At 39.7% G+C, this 15,511-nt stretch overlaps 1 protein-coding gene across 3 annotated transcripts in view; it reads right to left on the reverse strand.

Moving 5' to 3' along the window:
- The window catches only part of unc13c (unc-13 homolog C (C. elegans)), a 121,310-nt gene that overhangs the window by 86,990 nt on the left and 18,809 nt on the right, over positions 1-15,511 (reverse strand). For 2 of the 3 annotated variants that reach the window (XM_085261558.1, XM_085261393.1), the window contains exons 3-8: positions 13,131-13,153; positions 12,547-12,593; positions 11,075-11,153; positions 8,319-8,390; positions 4,259-4,478; positions 2,497-2,724 (exon numbers count right to left, since the gene is read on the reverse strand). In XM_085261558.1, the coding sequence (XP_085117684.1) occupies positions 2,497-2,724; positions 4,259-4,478; positions 8,319-8,390; positions 11,075-11,153; positions 12,547-12,593; positions 13,131-13,153 (669 nt within the window). The remainder of the gene's footprint in view (positions 1-2,496; positions 2,725-4,258; positions 4,479-8,318; positions 8,391-11,074; positions 11,154-12,546; positions 12,594-13,130; positions 13,154-15,511) is intronic. The other variant, XM_085261479.1, reaches the window with a different exon arrangement.

Here is a 15,511-nt window from a genome sequence, read left to right on the forward strand (position 1 = left end):
CGCAAATCCCTCTGATGAAAGATTGCCATAAAAGAGTGTCACTACCCTCATCTGAACACTTCTAATATCTTAGCTCTGTCTGTGAAAGCCAGCTTTTTATTTCTTGCTACTTCCCTCTGTTAAACAGAATAAACCAGAGGCAAATTAGGTGTTTCGCAGAATTTTATCCCACAACAAAATCTGTTTATAAAACTTAAATTCTATTGAATCCTGTCTGTAAATCCCATGCGGCTGTCTGGGTTTAAATTTTCTCAAGTATACACAAAAACTAATTTAAACCTAGTCTGCATTTCTGTTTTTTATGCACACTCCTGTTTAACAGTAAACATGAGAAATTACTCTGAGAATTGTTACATTTCATGAGAATTTGATGATCTCAGAAACCAATTAATTGTTGTGAAGCTCTTCAACGGAGAAATAAGATTCCCATGCTGCATGCTTGACTAACACTGTAGCATAAAATGCTGTGTTTTTAGTATGAGGAACCGATACTGAACAGAGGAGTCTGGTTGCATATCTGCTTCATAAGAAACATCATCTCAAAACAACATTGCTATGAAATAATATAAAAAATATAGATAAAGAAGGATAACTTGTTTGAAAGAGGGTGCTTCAGACTTTCAAATGTAAAATTAGTTTATGGGTGACAAAGGTTCAAATTTACTGTGCACATTCAACAAACACAGAACACCCCATGCTCACTGTCTGTGCTGCACAGTTAATCCCAGTCTGTTTTTATCTAATGACTGATAGAGTAAATAAATAAAAACATATTGCTTACATTCTAAAATGGAGTATTCAATAATTCCCCCAGAAAATCAACTGAGGTAACCATGGGTCTTTGTCACGTCTCTTTCACTCTTATTTTTTCTCCTTTTCTGCTCTCCCAGTCCTCTGCCTGTTTTTCCCTACATCTCCATTTGTCACCTCACCTTCTCTGTTGCTATTTCTCTCTGCTGTATTGACACTGTGAGAAATGCAAGATGGGCAATAAATGAGCTGGACCTGGCACAGTGGCCTCAGAGATGGATCGCTGTCCGCGGCCACATTACAAATATAACTTTCTGACCTTCTTTCAGAAGCCAGTTAACATACATGGGAGAAATGTTTAATCCCAGAAATTAGATGCATGTCCCAGATTCACTCTGCAAAATGATATAAACCATAACATGGTCATCTAGAACTACCTTCAGAGAAGATAAATATTTTAACAGCAGATCTTTATATTTCATGCCTATGGCTTTATTGATTTTATTTTTTTATGTGTGTGCGTGTTGCAGGACAGACCATATAAACAACAGAACACAGCTGAGGTTTTACAATCAGAGGCAAAGACACCCATAATTAAATATGAACAAAAAAAATGTTTAGTTCAGCTGGTTAGTTTTGTTTAACAAAAGAAACAAAAAACAGGAAGTTAGGTAAGAAAAAATATAACTAGATCATATTACGTTTGCATTTAGGGCACCAAAAGGGAGAAACTGTTCCGTCTGACACACCTAACTACTATGTAACCTGTGGAACTGATAATCCACCCGCGAGCCCAGATCCTCCATCCCCTACACCTTACCCCATCACCTCAGCAGAATAAATGTTTTTCATCTGAATATGTAGTAAAATGCTGTCAAATGGCACTCCGAGGCAAGACGTTTTTGACTGGCATATCTGAGAAAGCTTGAGGTGCTGCTTTTGGGGGTCTCATTTTCAAAGTATATTCTGCAAAGTTGTGTCAGTATAGCTGTAAAAGCGATTACCATGGTCGTGAAAAAGACATAAAGCTCTCTTTCAGTTGCAGAAATTACTGTTCAACTGTAATAATAAGTCATTATAGCCTCTTTATTACAACATCTCTGATGCTTTGTACTTAATGCGCCATCATTTAACATTTGGGAAGCATCATGGCAAACCTGATAACTTTTTCTTGTTTTTATTAGCACTAGATACAAAAATCAAGCATTATCAAAAATACATAGCTTCCTTCCGTGTTACACAAATCAATTAGACAGTGGATGATTGCAAGAATTCTTTCACAGTCATCTAGAAGATGACCGGAAAAATTATTTATTATATTATCTCCAGTAATAACTCTCATGGTATTAAAAGCAAATTATCTCTCCTCAAACTACTAGATCAATTTCTTTCTCTTTCTCACACATTTATTCATCTACAATTTCTCTGCAGATGAATAAATATGTGTTTCTGCTTGTGGTCTGGTGTCAGAGAGATTATTAATGAGATGAAACTCGTTAATATAACATTGCTTGTCATTTGACAAGGCCTCTGACAGTTTTTTTGAATTGCTTTTTGAGTCAAGGGTCACTCATAGCAGATATTACTGACTGAGAAGCAATTATCAGTCATCTGCTAACTGATGACTAATGTGTAAATGAGAGAGAAATAAAAAAAAAAATCCATATCATTGCTGGTATGCTATGACCCATTTTTGACATTTTCGTGGACGATGAACTTTCTGGTATAATGAGAAATTGGGCTAACCTGTTATGCTGATTTTGGCTGACCACTTAGAGGTCCCTTCCAACACAGCCTGCTTGGCTGTTTTCAGATGGCTGCTGAAGTCCTCTTTGGAGATATGGAACATCTCCTGGATCACTTCAAATACTTCAGGGCAGTTCTTCTCCCTTATCTTCATGCGTTCCTTCATAGCCATGATGATATTCTGGGTTTTATCTTCTGCCCCATGCTTGGAGCTCTTCTCCACTGCCCCTAAAAAAAAAAAACTAAGTAGTTTGCATACTCTATGTATAAATATTGAGCACTAGGCTTGCTACAGTCACACTACGGAAAACAATGGTTGGAGTCTGTGGCATGGGCAGTCGGTCGCCATCTGCAAAGCCGTTTTGGTACGTCAAAATGTTAGAATGGTAATACGATACAGTCGGTCTGCCCTCAGTTTGCAATTGAATTGGGTCAAGTTAGCAATTATATGCTATCTGCTTATGATAAGATGGCAATTAACTGCAGTAAATGAGCAAAAATTGCAATTTTTTTGCCATCTACAGCCACAAAGTTGAGCCAAATCCCTTACTGCAAAGACCCATGTCACGGACGAGTTTCATTCATTGGCTCAGATTGATTGCAATGTGTTGGCAATATATCAGTGTTTAGAAATTAGACTGCAATTATTTACATTCAGTCTGAGCCCACTTGTTGGGAGACAGGCTACCTCCCACAAGACAACTTGCGCAATCACACTGCAAAAGTGATTGATAGCTGGTCGCACAGCAACTTGCAATCAATTGCTGAATATGAAAAAACTCAATGTAATTGCTGGGCAACCATCAGTTTTTCTCTAGTTGCAAAGACGCTGCTGTCCTATTTTTACTCTAGTGTGACCGAGCCATTAGCATCTTCTCTAAAATCAGCACCTCTAAGTGTGCATGAAGAGTAAAGTTTGCACATTTGATTCTGAGCATTTATGGCAAAGCCAAATCAGTAATTTATGTAATAATGATGGAGTGTGTGTGCGTGCGTGTGCACGTGTGTGTGTATTATTTTTATGTGTCTGCAGGACAAAAGAGGAAGTTGTACCGGTTAATTTTCTATATCTGATCCCAGTATCACACTGCATATCAGCAGCGCATTCATGTGCAGATGAATGTGATAAAGATGAATCACGGTTTGAACTATAAAACACTGTTATGCTAGTATGAACGTGTTATAAAACATTGAGTTTTGTAACAGGCAGGGTGTCGCTAATCCAGTTAGAGTGAGTGAGGATTGCCGTGCGGATCATCCTGAAGCTTCCATGTCGCATTGTTCAAATTAGTCTACACGGTCACAACAGGGCTGTTGCTGATTGAAAAACCTGACTGGAGATCGTAATGAGTGCCAGTGACTGACAGAGCACTGTAAATGTGCCATGTAGCTATGAGTACAAGGACATATGTAACATGCATTTAACAAACCATTTTAACACCATTCACTAATACTTTAGGCTCTCAGCTTACTGGTGATATTTAGAAAACTGGGGAGAGAAAATAATTACACCAAAAATAATGTGTGCACTGACCAGATTTTCAGAAGAAATATGTTTCCGGCTGCTGCACACTGTAGTAATTAATCTACTCCTTGTTTATTAGCCAAAAAACATTTGAATCATGTTAATTATGAATGATAAATCAACAAACACCCATGAGCAAGCATACTAAAAACGCCAAGATATGTTGCATTAATGAATTATTGAATGTAAAATATAAAGCAGCTTAGTGTCAGTATATAAATGAAGGTACTTCCTTACTTTGTAAACAATCTGCATTGAGCAGGTCCTGGCACTTCTCATGGCATTTAACCCCACACTCAGAGCAGCGCATCCCCTGCCGGGCGATGCCCCACAGCAGACCCTCACACTCATGGCAGTAGGTGGGTGCAGTTGCTGTCCACACCTCGAAATTATGGGGTGTTGTGGATGAAATTGGGTAGATCAGTGCCTGCAAGGTTTTCTTGAAGACATGTAGTTTCTGAAAGAAAGAACAAAAGAAAGAAAGAAGGGGAATTTTTAAAAATATGAGAAATAATAAAGGTATAAAGACAATGACGGAAAAGATGCGGGGGCTGAGTGGATCGAAAGAGATGCTGCTGCTGTTGTTAAACTCTCGTGGCACTATAGGCCTGAGAAAATGAGATTTCATAACAACTTCAAAAGTTAATAAAAACAAGTTTGTACTCAAATTGCTTTTCAGGTGTTCCCTACAACTTTAGATCAGTACTAAAGGAAGAGTAATACTTTTGCAACTGCTGTGGGAACGCAACTGTCTGAAATTAGAAAAACGTCTGAGTAAACTAAGGTGCATTCAAGGCTGGGTGAAATTTACAACACGTGTCTGCGTTAATCTTGGCAATTACATAACTTGACTAAAAAGCACTATCATTTGGTACTGCAGCAATTTTTTTGTTTCTTTTTTCTTGGACAAAGTTCCTTCCCTTTGTCAGCTATAATAAATCAGTCTTAGATCTCATTAAGCTTAAATTAACAGCATCCTTAGCCCACAGGCCTTGTTTCCATTGAGTTTTCTCCTGGCTACAGTGTTTCTAAACCAAATACTAAATTCTACAAGAAACCTGCCTGGACAGAAGCCTCTTCAAATCGAATGCTTTACTGCAGCAGCCTTGCTATGCACAAGGACTAGAAAACTAGCAAGGCCTTGCCAATTTTTGAAGGCAGAATCAATGAATGCTGTAAATAAGGTTCTTAAAAGTGAGCATTATCCAGATTGAGAGGGAGACAGAGAGAGAGACAGAGAAAGAGAGGGAACGAGAGAGAGAGAAAGAGTATGAGATGTATTGCAGTTAAATAAATCTTCAAGAGGTACTTGTTCACCACCTCTACTGCGCTCCACTCCTCACCCCTTCTTCTCCACCCCTCCCACTGCTGTCAGCCTCCAGTGTGTTGACAATGTGCTTTAACACCTGAATGGTAGCTCTGCACTTTACCGAGACTGCTGCACTGCCTGCTGACACACATTCAGCCGGAAACACACACACACACACACACACTTGCTGAGATGATTAAATGACACCAGATGACAGGACAACACGGCTATCTAACATTGTGAAACTTTGCTGATACAACACAGAGGCTGCTGAACCCTGGAGGACCTCTAATGAAACATAGTTGGAGACAGAGAGATTTCCCTTTTAATCTGAGGATGATGAGATGAAGCAGATGTCTGAGATTTATCCACGACCTACGCACAGCCTCCACTATGGCCACACCCAGAAGGCTGCTCTTCGCTAAATTTAATACTGAACTGCCTAATACTGGCAGAGCCCGCAGGATATGAGTGAATCAAAATTTCTTTCAGAGACATCTCACTAACGGTTTTTCTCAGTGAACCCACTTAGCTGGTAAATAATTGATTTATTTTTCTAATTTAACCACAGAGCAAATGCTTTGAGTCGCAGTGAAAATGTGCAAAACTCAGTTTGTCTGTTTCTTTGGCCATTACACAAGTAATATTTTATTACTGGTTCCACTATCACTCTCTGTTCCTTCCTCTGCCACACATCACACAGTGCAGCAGATGTGAGCAGAGTGTTGCATGTGTGAGTCCCAAGTGTTAAACTGTGAGGTAACCCTGGTGATTTTGTGCAAGACACTACTGGATTGATTGGCAGCCTGTGTCTGTGCCTGAGAGCAACATGACAGAGAGGAATCTAATCTCAGCTCCTCCTTTCACCCCTCCTTTTCAATTTCACCACCTATTGTCCTTGTCAACCACTTCATTGACACAGCCATCCTGCTCATGCTGTTTCAGCCTTCTACATCGCTAATCTCTTGCACTAACCAGTCTATTGTCTCCCCTCTGACAAGGCTTTTTATTTTTTTAAGCGCAAATACATTTTAGACAATTGCAAGCATTTTGAAGTTTATGTCGGGCTAGATTTGAAAAACTGCATAAAATCATTTGGATCAAAATCACAAGCAAGCATTTTAAAATCAATAGAGCATATTTTGCTGCTAACGACCTCCCGGATTATATCTGAACTGACTTAAGCAACACATCACATCTCATTTCCAGGTACTCTTTGAAACGTGTCAGATCGTAGCTTCCTTCCTCCTTTGTAAAAGTCCCTGCCTTGTCTCAGCAGGTAAGCATGGCCTCACTTTATGTTGACAGTCACCGTTAAAAGGCTTGAGTGCTGCGATCACATGCAGCTCAGAACATTGAGCGGACACGCAGGCAGTTAGCCGGCCCACACGTAATGTTTCTTTCTGCTCTAAAAAGCAGATGCATGGGAAACACGACACAGAAAGAGACAGCATAGGGAGATAGGGAAGTCTATATGTTCTTAAAATAAAATGAGTCACAAAAAATTGCATTGTATTAAAAAAAACAACAACTGGAAGGCGTAGTCCAGAGAAACAATGAGAGGATGGAAGAAGTAAGCACTATGAGTAGAGTGAAACATTTCTCCAGGGAAGGCAGTTTGTTCACCACGGCTGCCTGCGCAGTGACATCACAGCCCCAGGGTCAAAATGACAAATCCCTTTTTGCCCTGATCTTCTCTCATTCTCTCTTAATTCCTGTCAATTTCTCACCCTTCCTTTACTAGTCCATTCTCCTCACTTAAATAGCATATGGTTGTTTACTGAGTGCTCTCAGAGTTTTCACAGGGAATCACTCTCCTGGACTTAATGCAGCAGATGAAACTCTGACATCTGCTCGTCCTACTTTCTAAGACCACACAATCTACAGCTCTGCTCAGAAGTCAGCTCCCCCTGACCAATATTAAGACCAGTTTGCTCCTAATCAGCATACAGCTCTTCGAACCCCTAAAGTCTTCACACCACAGCACAGTTATTCAAGAATCAGCTCTCTGTACACCAATTAGGATGCTGCATCATTCACATCATTTCTCCTTCATCTAGGTCATGAGTTGTTCATCCCTAAAGCTCCTTTAAAACGATCCATGGTTATTAGTAAGCAATCAAGACCCCTGTCACCATAGGGAAACTGGCCATGTGGACCAAGAGGAACAAGTCAAGCGTGTGAAACTTATGAGCGACACAAGCATGTGCACAATCAGTGTGCACGAACTGAGAGCTGCATTTAGGACCTTTTGAAAAGATTAAATCTTTGAGCAATATGTATACAGAGCGCATTTGAATCCAGTAATCTTGTAGGCTTAGGCATCCCCTTGTTGCACATCAACGGATGTGAAATTGTCTGCTTGTTTGTCTTGCTGAGAAGCTGCTTTCTCCTGCTGTTTGCCTCCTGTTACGCTGTCTTCCCTCTGGGAGGGAAGAATTGCAATCCATTAATGCAGAGAGAGCTTTAGAGGTCACAAAAGTGTCTCACACCATCAACTGAGACATTTTGCCCTTTCTTTAGATCTCAGTCATCCTCAATATGCAGTGCTCATTATTAATAGTCAAAATAAAATAGTAGGACCACTGCTTAATTTCTGAACTTGGCCACATAGTAGCTGGTCACAAAGACCAATTCTTTAAACTAAAGCTGTCTATTTGTAGACAGACAGACCAGCACGCAGACAGATCACAGTATGCTATATCTACATGTAAGAAGTAAAGTGGCCTAGTAATGTAATCCTCACATTTTGGAACTCCGTGTTCCTGCCAACATGACCCAGCACCCTGAAGTACAATGGCTGCAGCACACAGCACAGCTCTAAAAGTTTCTAAGCATTTCAGTACCAGACTTTCGAAATACAGCCCCCCCAAAATAGTCATGAGGTGGATCTAGCACCCTTTGTCCCTGTAAAGCCTTCCATGTTCCATTAATAGTACATAATAGCCACACATCGCAATAACCACATAATGACTTCCATGTACTCACCAGTTCCTCGTTATTCAGGGTGGACCTGCTCACCAGAGCGAACGAGATGCCTGCCTTTCGAGCAGTTAGGGTCTGATGGAAGAAGAGGACAATAAAAAAGAGATGAATTCACCAACCCATTTTACCTATCCGGACTTTTATGCTGTATTTTGGGGGGATTTAGACACAGCTTTAAACTATGTGTTAAGGAGTAGAAATATTTAATTAAATGTAGAACAGATTGACTACCACACGCAGATTTACTTTAGTAGTTTAATTGAACATTTGAAAGAATTTTTTTAAACAGAGAATATTACTTTAGCACAGGGGGAAAAGAAAGCAAGCTTACCAAAGCCTGTAATATCCAAGAGATCATGAATAAAGAATGAAAGAAAAAATGAGAGAAACTGAATTAGACAAAGAGTAGGAGGGGGAACACTGAAAGCATAAACAGCAGAGGAATTGAATTTCTAATCCACAGTGAGAGCATAGGTGCTTCAACTGCCATGCAGGACTGCTGCTTAGGGCACAGAGCTCTAGAAAGATTCAACTATTTATCAAGAGAGATTAAACAGCGGTTGCATGATTCTTTATCCATTCATGCACTAGAAGTAACTAAACTGCAGTCATGCTTGACATTTATATTCAGTTTTCTGTTGGATGAAGCTTTGATCATATTTTCTGCTGTCTGCTCTGCACATTAGTTTGACACAAACAGAGAAACACATGGCACACACATACACACACACACACACACTCACGTATGAGCTGTACTGCACAACACCGACTCACACTCAGGCACACGCACGCACACATCTGCCCAGACAGTCACAAACTTATGTGAACAAAAACCAATACACACCCACACAAGGCACTCTCACAAACACTGACATGTAACACACATACATTCACACTAATACACACATTTACTTAAATTAGCTGTCATAGTAATATCCACTGAGTTTGGGTGAGCAGAGACTGATAAACATTTATCCCATACTGAGGAAAATTACATAACAGAGGAATGCAGACATGGACAGCTGACAATATTGGATCAGTCTTTACCACGACCCTCTTGTCTGCACAGCCCAGCTATGGTAAAGATCCATGGAAGCCATGGAGAATGTAGGAAGGAACGTGACCTCTACATGAACCGTGAGTGTTGATGTAAGTTTATCAACATGCACCAGCACTGGTGAGGTTGCTGCGGGCAATACAAGAGGACCCTGTGACCAGATGTTGTCTATTCAGCTACAATATAGCATTCAGTGCTTTGTGAATCAATCTTCAACTTTTGATATTGTTGTTGGGTTTTTTGTTTTTTTTTTGCATCCCGCCATAATGTGGGGGAACTTTGCTGTCCGTTCCAATCAAACGCTGTTGCTGCCCTGAAGCAATCGCACAGCAAATGGGGGACATCGACAAAGGAGAGGCAATGAAAGGGGACCAATTAGTTTGCTGACTACTGACTTCATCCCATGTGTAAAAGGCTTGCTCAGTGTCACTTTTACATGATTTAAAAGCCTCACACAGTTAAATCAGAAGTCAATGAAGTCTCTCGGATATATTTTTGGGCTGAGTTGTCAACATTTCAAGTTAAATACAATTTTTCAACACCTGCCGAGCAACAGAAAAAGCAAGAAAAATGGCGAACATCGGCGAGGCTGAAATCTGACAACTCACTGAAAAATATTACCCATAGCTGTTATGGGTCTTTGTAGGAATGGCAAATATACACCAAAATTCAGAAGAAAATTTAAAAAACGACAACCCATACTTACCAAGACATTGTTGGTTATTAATTTCATGAGAGATATGGACAAATACAGCATCAACTCATGTTGTTCACCGTGATATAAACATTCATCAGCATCTATGTGCATGACATCAAATTGCATTATCATTTACACAAAACTCATTTTGTAATATTTCAAAATAAAACCAATCAAGGAAGGGCATTCGACTTAACGAGTATACCAAGCAGTTTGTTTAAAGATCTGATTTGTGTTAATATTTGTTTGGCTTTGGCTAAAAAACATGAAGAGGACACAAAAACACATACAAGACAGACATAGTGTGCAGTACATAGTGGACAAACAATTATAGACACACATGAATACTACTGGCATCACAACAGACTGTTGTCTTTCAGACAGACTAACCATGTGGCACAGTGCTAAAGTGGACTTGTTTGCAACATGCCGCTCTGCGGGATATCTTATGACACATTATGTTGCAATAAAAGCAAATGGCGGAGCATCATAGTGATGCAATGTCTTAAACACTCTCTCAAGGCTAATTAATTAAGCGACAGCGTTATGGCTAAGGTTAGATTTTAAATACCCACAAGGCACTGCTCTAACAGAATAGCCAGAGATTTAGGTGTTTGCTTTTATTACCCATCACCTTTTTATTGGCTTAATTTTGCCACAGTGAATGTCTAAGTGACACCTAAATTTATTTAGAATAAAATGTCTGTATAGTCGGCTCATTTTTAATTACAACAATCATAAGCTATAAGAACTTAAAATGCAAACCTGACACAGTCAGATTTTAATGACAAATTCTTGGAGGTTGTTATATACAGGATAGTACAGGACAATGATGAGAAACAAACAGTGCCACTTTGAAACACTGTAACAGTATTTTTGTCTACTACAGGGGACCCCCTGCTCATACTTACACTGAGAATGATTCCACTACCGTGTTAAAACATGGGGTCACTTAGATAGATTTGACATAAATCACACATAACCTTGTTGAGGCAGATGACTCACCAGGTCTCGGACAAGAGGCACTGTCCTCTTGCGACGTAAATCTGGCATGCTGTCAATACCATAAAGAATACTGCCAGCCCTGGAGAAGCAGACAGATTTAAGGTGTATTAATATCATAATAATGCCATGCTGTGGGAGACATTACTACAGGGAAAGGGGGGCCTTGATTTACACAACTGTCAAACCCCATGGATCATGCCTCCTTCTGAACCTGTCTTACCCCCTTCCACTTTGCTTGTTGTGAACAAACACTAGTAATAGAAATAATCCCTCTAACCCCCTGCTGTACCCATAACCTCCACTTCTTCCATGTTATCTATTTTTTTCTAAGACATACCAGGGGTGATGGCTATTACTGACACATATTATACTTGTTATTATTTATATTATATACAATTAATACATGTTGAGTCTGAAACTCAACTTGTACTCAATAAAACTCAAATTTTGAGGGCCCAGTGCAGAAAAAAAATTATGCAAATTTTCTCTGCACCTCAAAAAACATGAACTTTAATATCAATTTGTGTCATGTTTAAACACTTCAGCTCCAGTTATCTGGCTCTCTCTATTTTTCAATTCCCTTGTGCTCACTACTTCCCCACATGTCTTACTCCAATCCCACGAGGCTCTCAGTGGCATCACCTCAACTGTCACTCAAAGACTCCACAATGACCTCAACCTAACATCGAGGCCCCAATGCCTCCATACAGATAAAGCTCCTCAAGCTTCTCTGTCAGCCCTCTCGACGACATCAGTGATTTGACCCTGAAGATACACAGCATGACAAACTGCACAGTCCTTTTCCTCATCCAGGAGACCTGAGCTTCCCCTCTCTTAATGCTTGGTGTATCCTGCTGTTACACTGCATTGTCTACACTGTCATGATATGCAGTGGGGTAAACTGAGGCTACGTTTGACAGTTTATCACATATATCTAAACAGTTGGGTTCATACGCTTGCATGGACACTCGCATTACTTAACAGGAAGTTAATCAAATACGTGACATATATAAATAGTGTGAAGTCATCCTCCTTCTAGCAATCCTGACAGGCCTGTAGGTTTATCTAAATGAAAATTCATTTTCATGGTCACAATGAAAAAAAAAATGCATGTATGGACTGAGGAGTCAAATCTAATTTAAAAAACATGTTTAAAAAGGCTTTGATACTACATAATGTTGTTTCCACTGGAAGTTGCGCTTGTATCACCGTCTTTGGTGTTGTTGAATATTCCTATAGATTTCATTCAGGATTCATTGAGTGGCATGTTTGCCTTTTAATGGCTGCATTATCCCCCTATGGTATTTGACCAAATAGCAAGCGTGGTAGTTTAATTGGGGCTGTATGCCAGCAAAGCAGCATGCCTGTAGCCTTTCAGCTACAGGTGAGTGAGCATGAGGGTACAAACAGCACAGCAGCTCCAATTTGAGTAATTGTGAACCAATCAGATCAGTACGTGAGCTACCACTCACCCCCCGGTCTGCAAGCCGAGCACTTTGGGATCCAAAAGACTGCGAGGCTTCAGAGAGAAGAAACACATAGTGTAAAACAAGAACTACAAAGAAGAAAGCACTCAAACACGCACAAGGAAAATGGGAGACAATTTAGATAGAAGAAATAAACACTATAATAACAAGAACGTGGGAAAATAGGTACAATAGGAGGGCAATTCAGGACAAGATAAATGATAGGAGCAGAATAATACCGCACAGGGAGAAGAGAGGAAAGCACCACAGGCAAAAGACAAAATAATTCCACATCAGTGTAGTTTGTGAGTTTTGCCGCTCTCTGCGCTTTAGGCCACATTTGCCTATTGTGTAATGCTCCCTTTTCACTGACCAAATGTGAAATTTGAAACATGTATAATTTTCTAAAAAAAAAAAAGGAATAAAGGGAAAACCAACATAAGGGCACATGCTGCAATTATCTATCACACCTACAAATATCACTTTGATCACACACACACATTATAAACTCCACATTCACAAAAACACACATGCACATGCACAGTAATCACAAGTGTCCAATTATCTGATGATAAACAGTGGCTTAAAACCTGAGTATCCAAAGCACTGGTGTCTGAAAGAAGAACATGACAAGAACATGAAGTTTTAGAAAGGATCAACTCACTAGAATAGTAAACACTTATTTAGGACATTGATCTATTATTACTGCCAGATTACACAATTCTGTTTTGCCAAACAATTTATGTCAAAATGAAGAGAGAGTTAACACTTTAAAGAGAATTGCTAAGAACAGAAAAAGACAGTAGAACCAGCATAAAAAAGAGGGTTCCTAGCTAAGGGCTAATAGATGAAGATTATTTCTTGGACATAGAGTAAATAAACGCAGTTTGAAAGAAAAATGGCTGTGATCTATAACATTACCTGAGTTAGGAAGACATGGGACATTATGTAAGCAGTTGATATCGTGTTGCTATTTTAGAGACAAACTGCAAGAGGGCAAGCCCTTTAAATAAGTCAGACCGGAGAGGTGTAATTACTGTGCTATTGATCCATAGGTGATAAATGGCAGCGTAAACATGATCTTATGTGAACAAATAGAAAGCAGCTGTTCACAAGAGAAAGATCAAATTGCCAGCCTGTTTAAAACAATAAACCTACTGTTGGTTTTCTTGTTGGTGCATCACTAATAGAGAGAGAATTAAAGGTAAAAAATAAGATAACGACTTGATTTTGTTTCTATGATTTTGATTTTGATTATGATTTTAATCCTACACATTTATTGAAAATGAAGTGGTTGACTTTATCACAATTATTTTATAGTTATAGTTAATGTTTTAAGATAAGTGACTGCCATGGAAGCGTTTCAAAGCATTAAAAATGTTACGCAACATTGTATAAATTCTTGAAAAGGTTGATTTTGTATTGTTACTCTACACACAAAGAGGAGCTCAGCAGTCAGTGGGTACCATGGACAGCGACCAACTAAACTACTTTGTGCACAGCTATACGAGATAGAGCCATCTCCTCCACCTTCAAGTCTGTAGCTGCTCTAGATAAAGCCACAGCACAAAGATAGGCTATAGGCTGCAGATATAAACCTCAATTCATAGGTGCCTTAAATCTGTGGAACAAAAATGTAACTGATTGGTAGGAAAGCTCAGCGCGCGCGTGTGTGTGTGTGTGTGTGTGTGTGTGTGTGTGTGTGTGTGTGTGTGTGTGTGTGTGTGTGTGTACATGCCTAACTGTGTGTGTGATGTGGGCAAACAGCAGCAATAAATCCAGCATTATGGTCCTGACACACATGGTCACACCGTACATAGATCAGGGTTCTGAAGCAGAAAAGCTTCACATAGCTTTCAGTATTACCAGGACTGATCAAAGCCTCTACACATCCAAGAACGCTTGTTCTACTGTGGACACCAAGTATAGGTTTAAACATAAAGAAACTAGTGTGTTTGCGCATTTTTACTGATTTTTTTTTCACCTTACATCACAATGAGTTTACCATCATCTGAGTGTATGAGAGCAAAAGGACATTTTCAAGCAGCTCATGACCGATACAGGAAATTAAGCTAGGAATGTAGAGCTGATCCCGTGACAGTTTCTCATAACCCTTCTCCTTACACTGAAGATTCACATATGAGTGTTAGGAAGACAGAAAAAATTGGAAATGAACAAATCCCCAATGTATATGGTCGTTTAATGTGTTCCGAAAAGCTGAAGTCTGAAAGCTTTAACTAGTTTTGCAGCAAGGTATATTGAATAAGTCTGACATTAACATTACTTAGATAACATCTGTGGCCATATCATATTGCATTTCCAATATACAGTACCATGCTTTACTCCCAGAGTATGTATGTTTGGCTATATTTCCTTCATCGACAGCTTATCAGTGTTCTTAAACGGTTGTATATTGATGTCAGGGAACATTTTTGGTTTCAATAGATCCATATAGCCTATATCATTTACAATCATCTTACTGCTGACTTCAACCCTGATTTTGGGTTCAATAATAACATCTAATGCTTTAGAGATTCACATTTTACTTGTGTACGAACTGAGGTTTTGTTTTTAATAGCCTGCAACAGACCAGAACACAATTTACTGCAAGTGAGCGACCATCTTTGAACAGAGGCGGTGGTTTACGACACCAACTGTCTGCCACCTACAATCCAGTTTTGAGATATCTTCCCAGACGCCTTAACGTCCACTCACACCCTGGGCCATCTGACCTCAGGATATCACATGGTAGGGTGGGGCCAGGTTTCACAATGAGCTCACCCGAAACCCTGGCTGATTGTGAGCCACACCCGTTTTCACATCTTGGCTCATGTGATTAGGTAGAGGATCATCAGGGGGTCCTTTGTCCCACAGGGTTTATATCTGGGACTCTTCACCATTTGACCCTTAGAACTGAAGAAGCTTCTCGGATGAGAGGTGAAACATCTTCAAGCGACTTAAAGAAGTCCAG

This window comes from Mchenga conophoros, linkage group LG1 (assembly GCF_057382185.1).
Source record: "Mchenga conophoros isolate Kocher_MC1m ecotype Shallow Benthic linkage group LG1, M_conophoros_male_GT1.1, whole genome shotgun sequence".
Classification (NCBI taxonomy): domain Eukaryota; kingdom Metazoa; phylum Chordata; class Actinopteri; order Cichliformes; family Cichlidae; genus Mchenga; species Mchenga conophoros.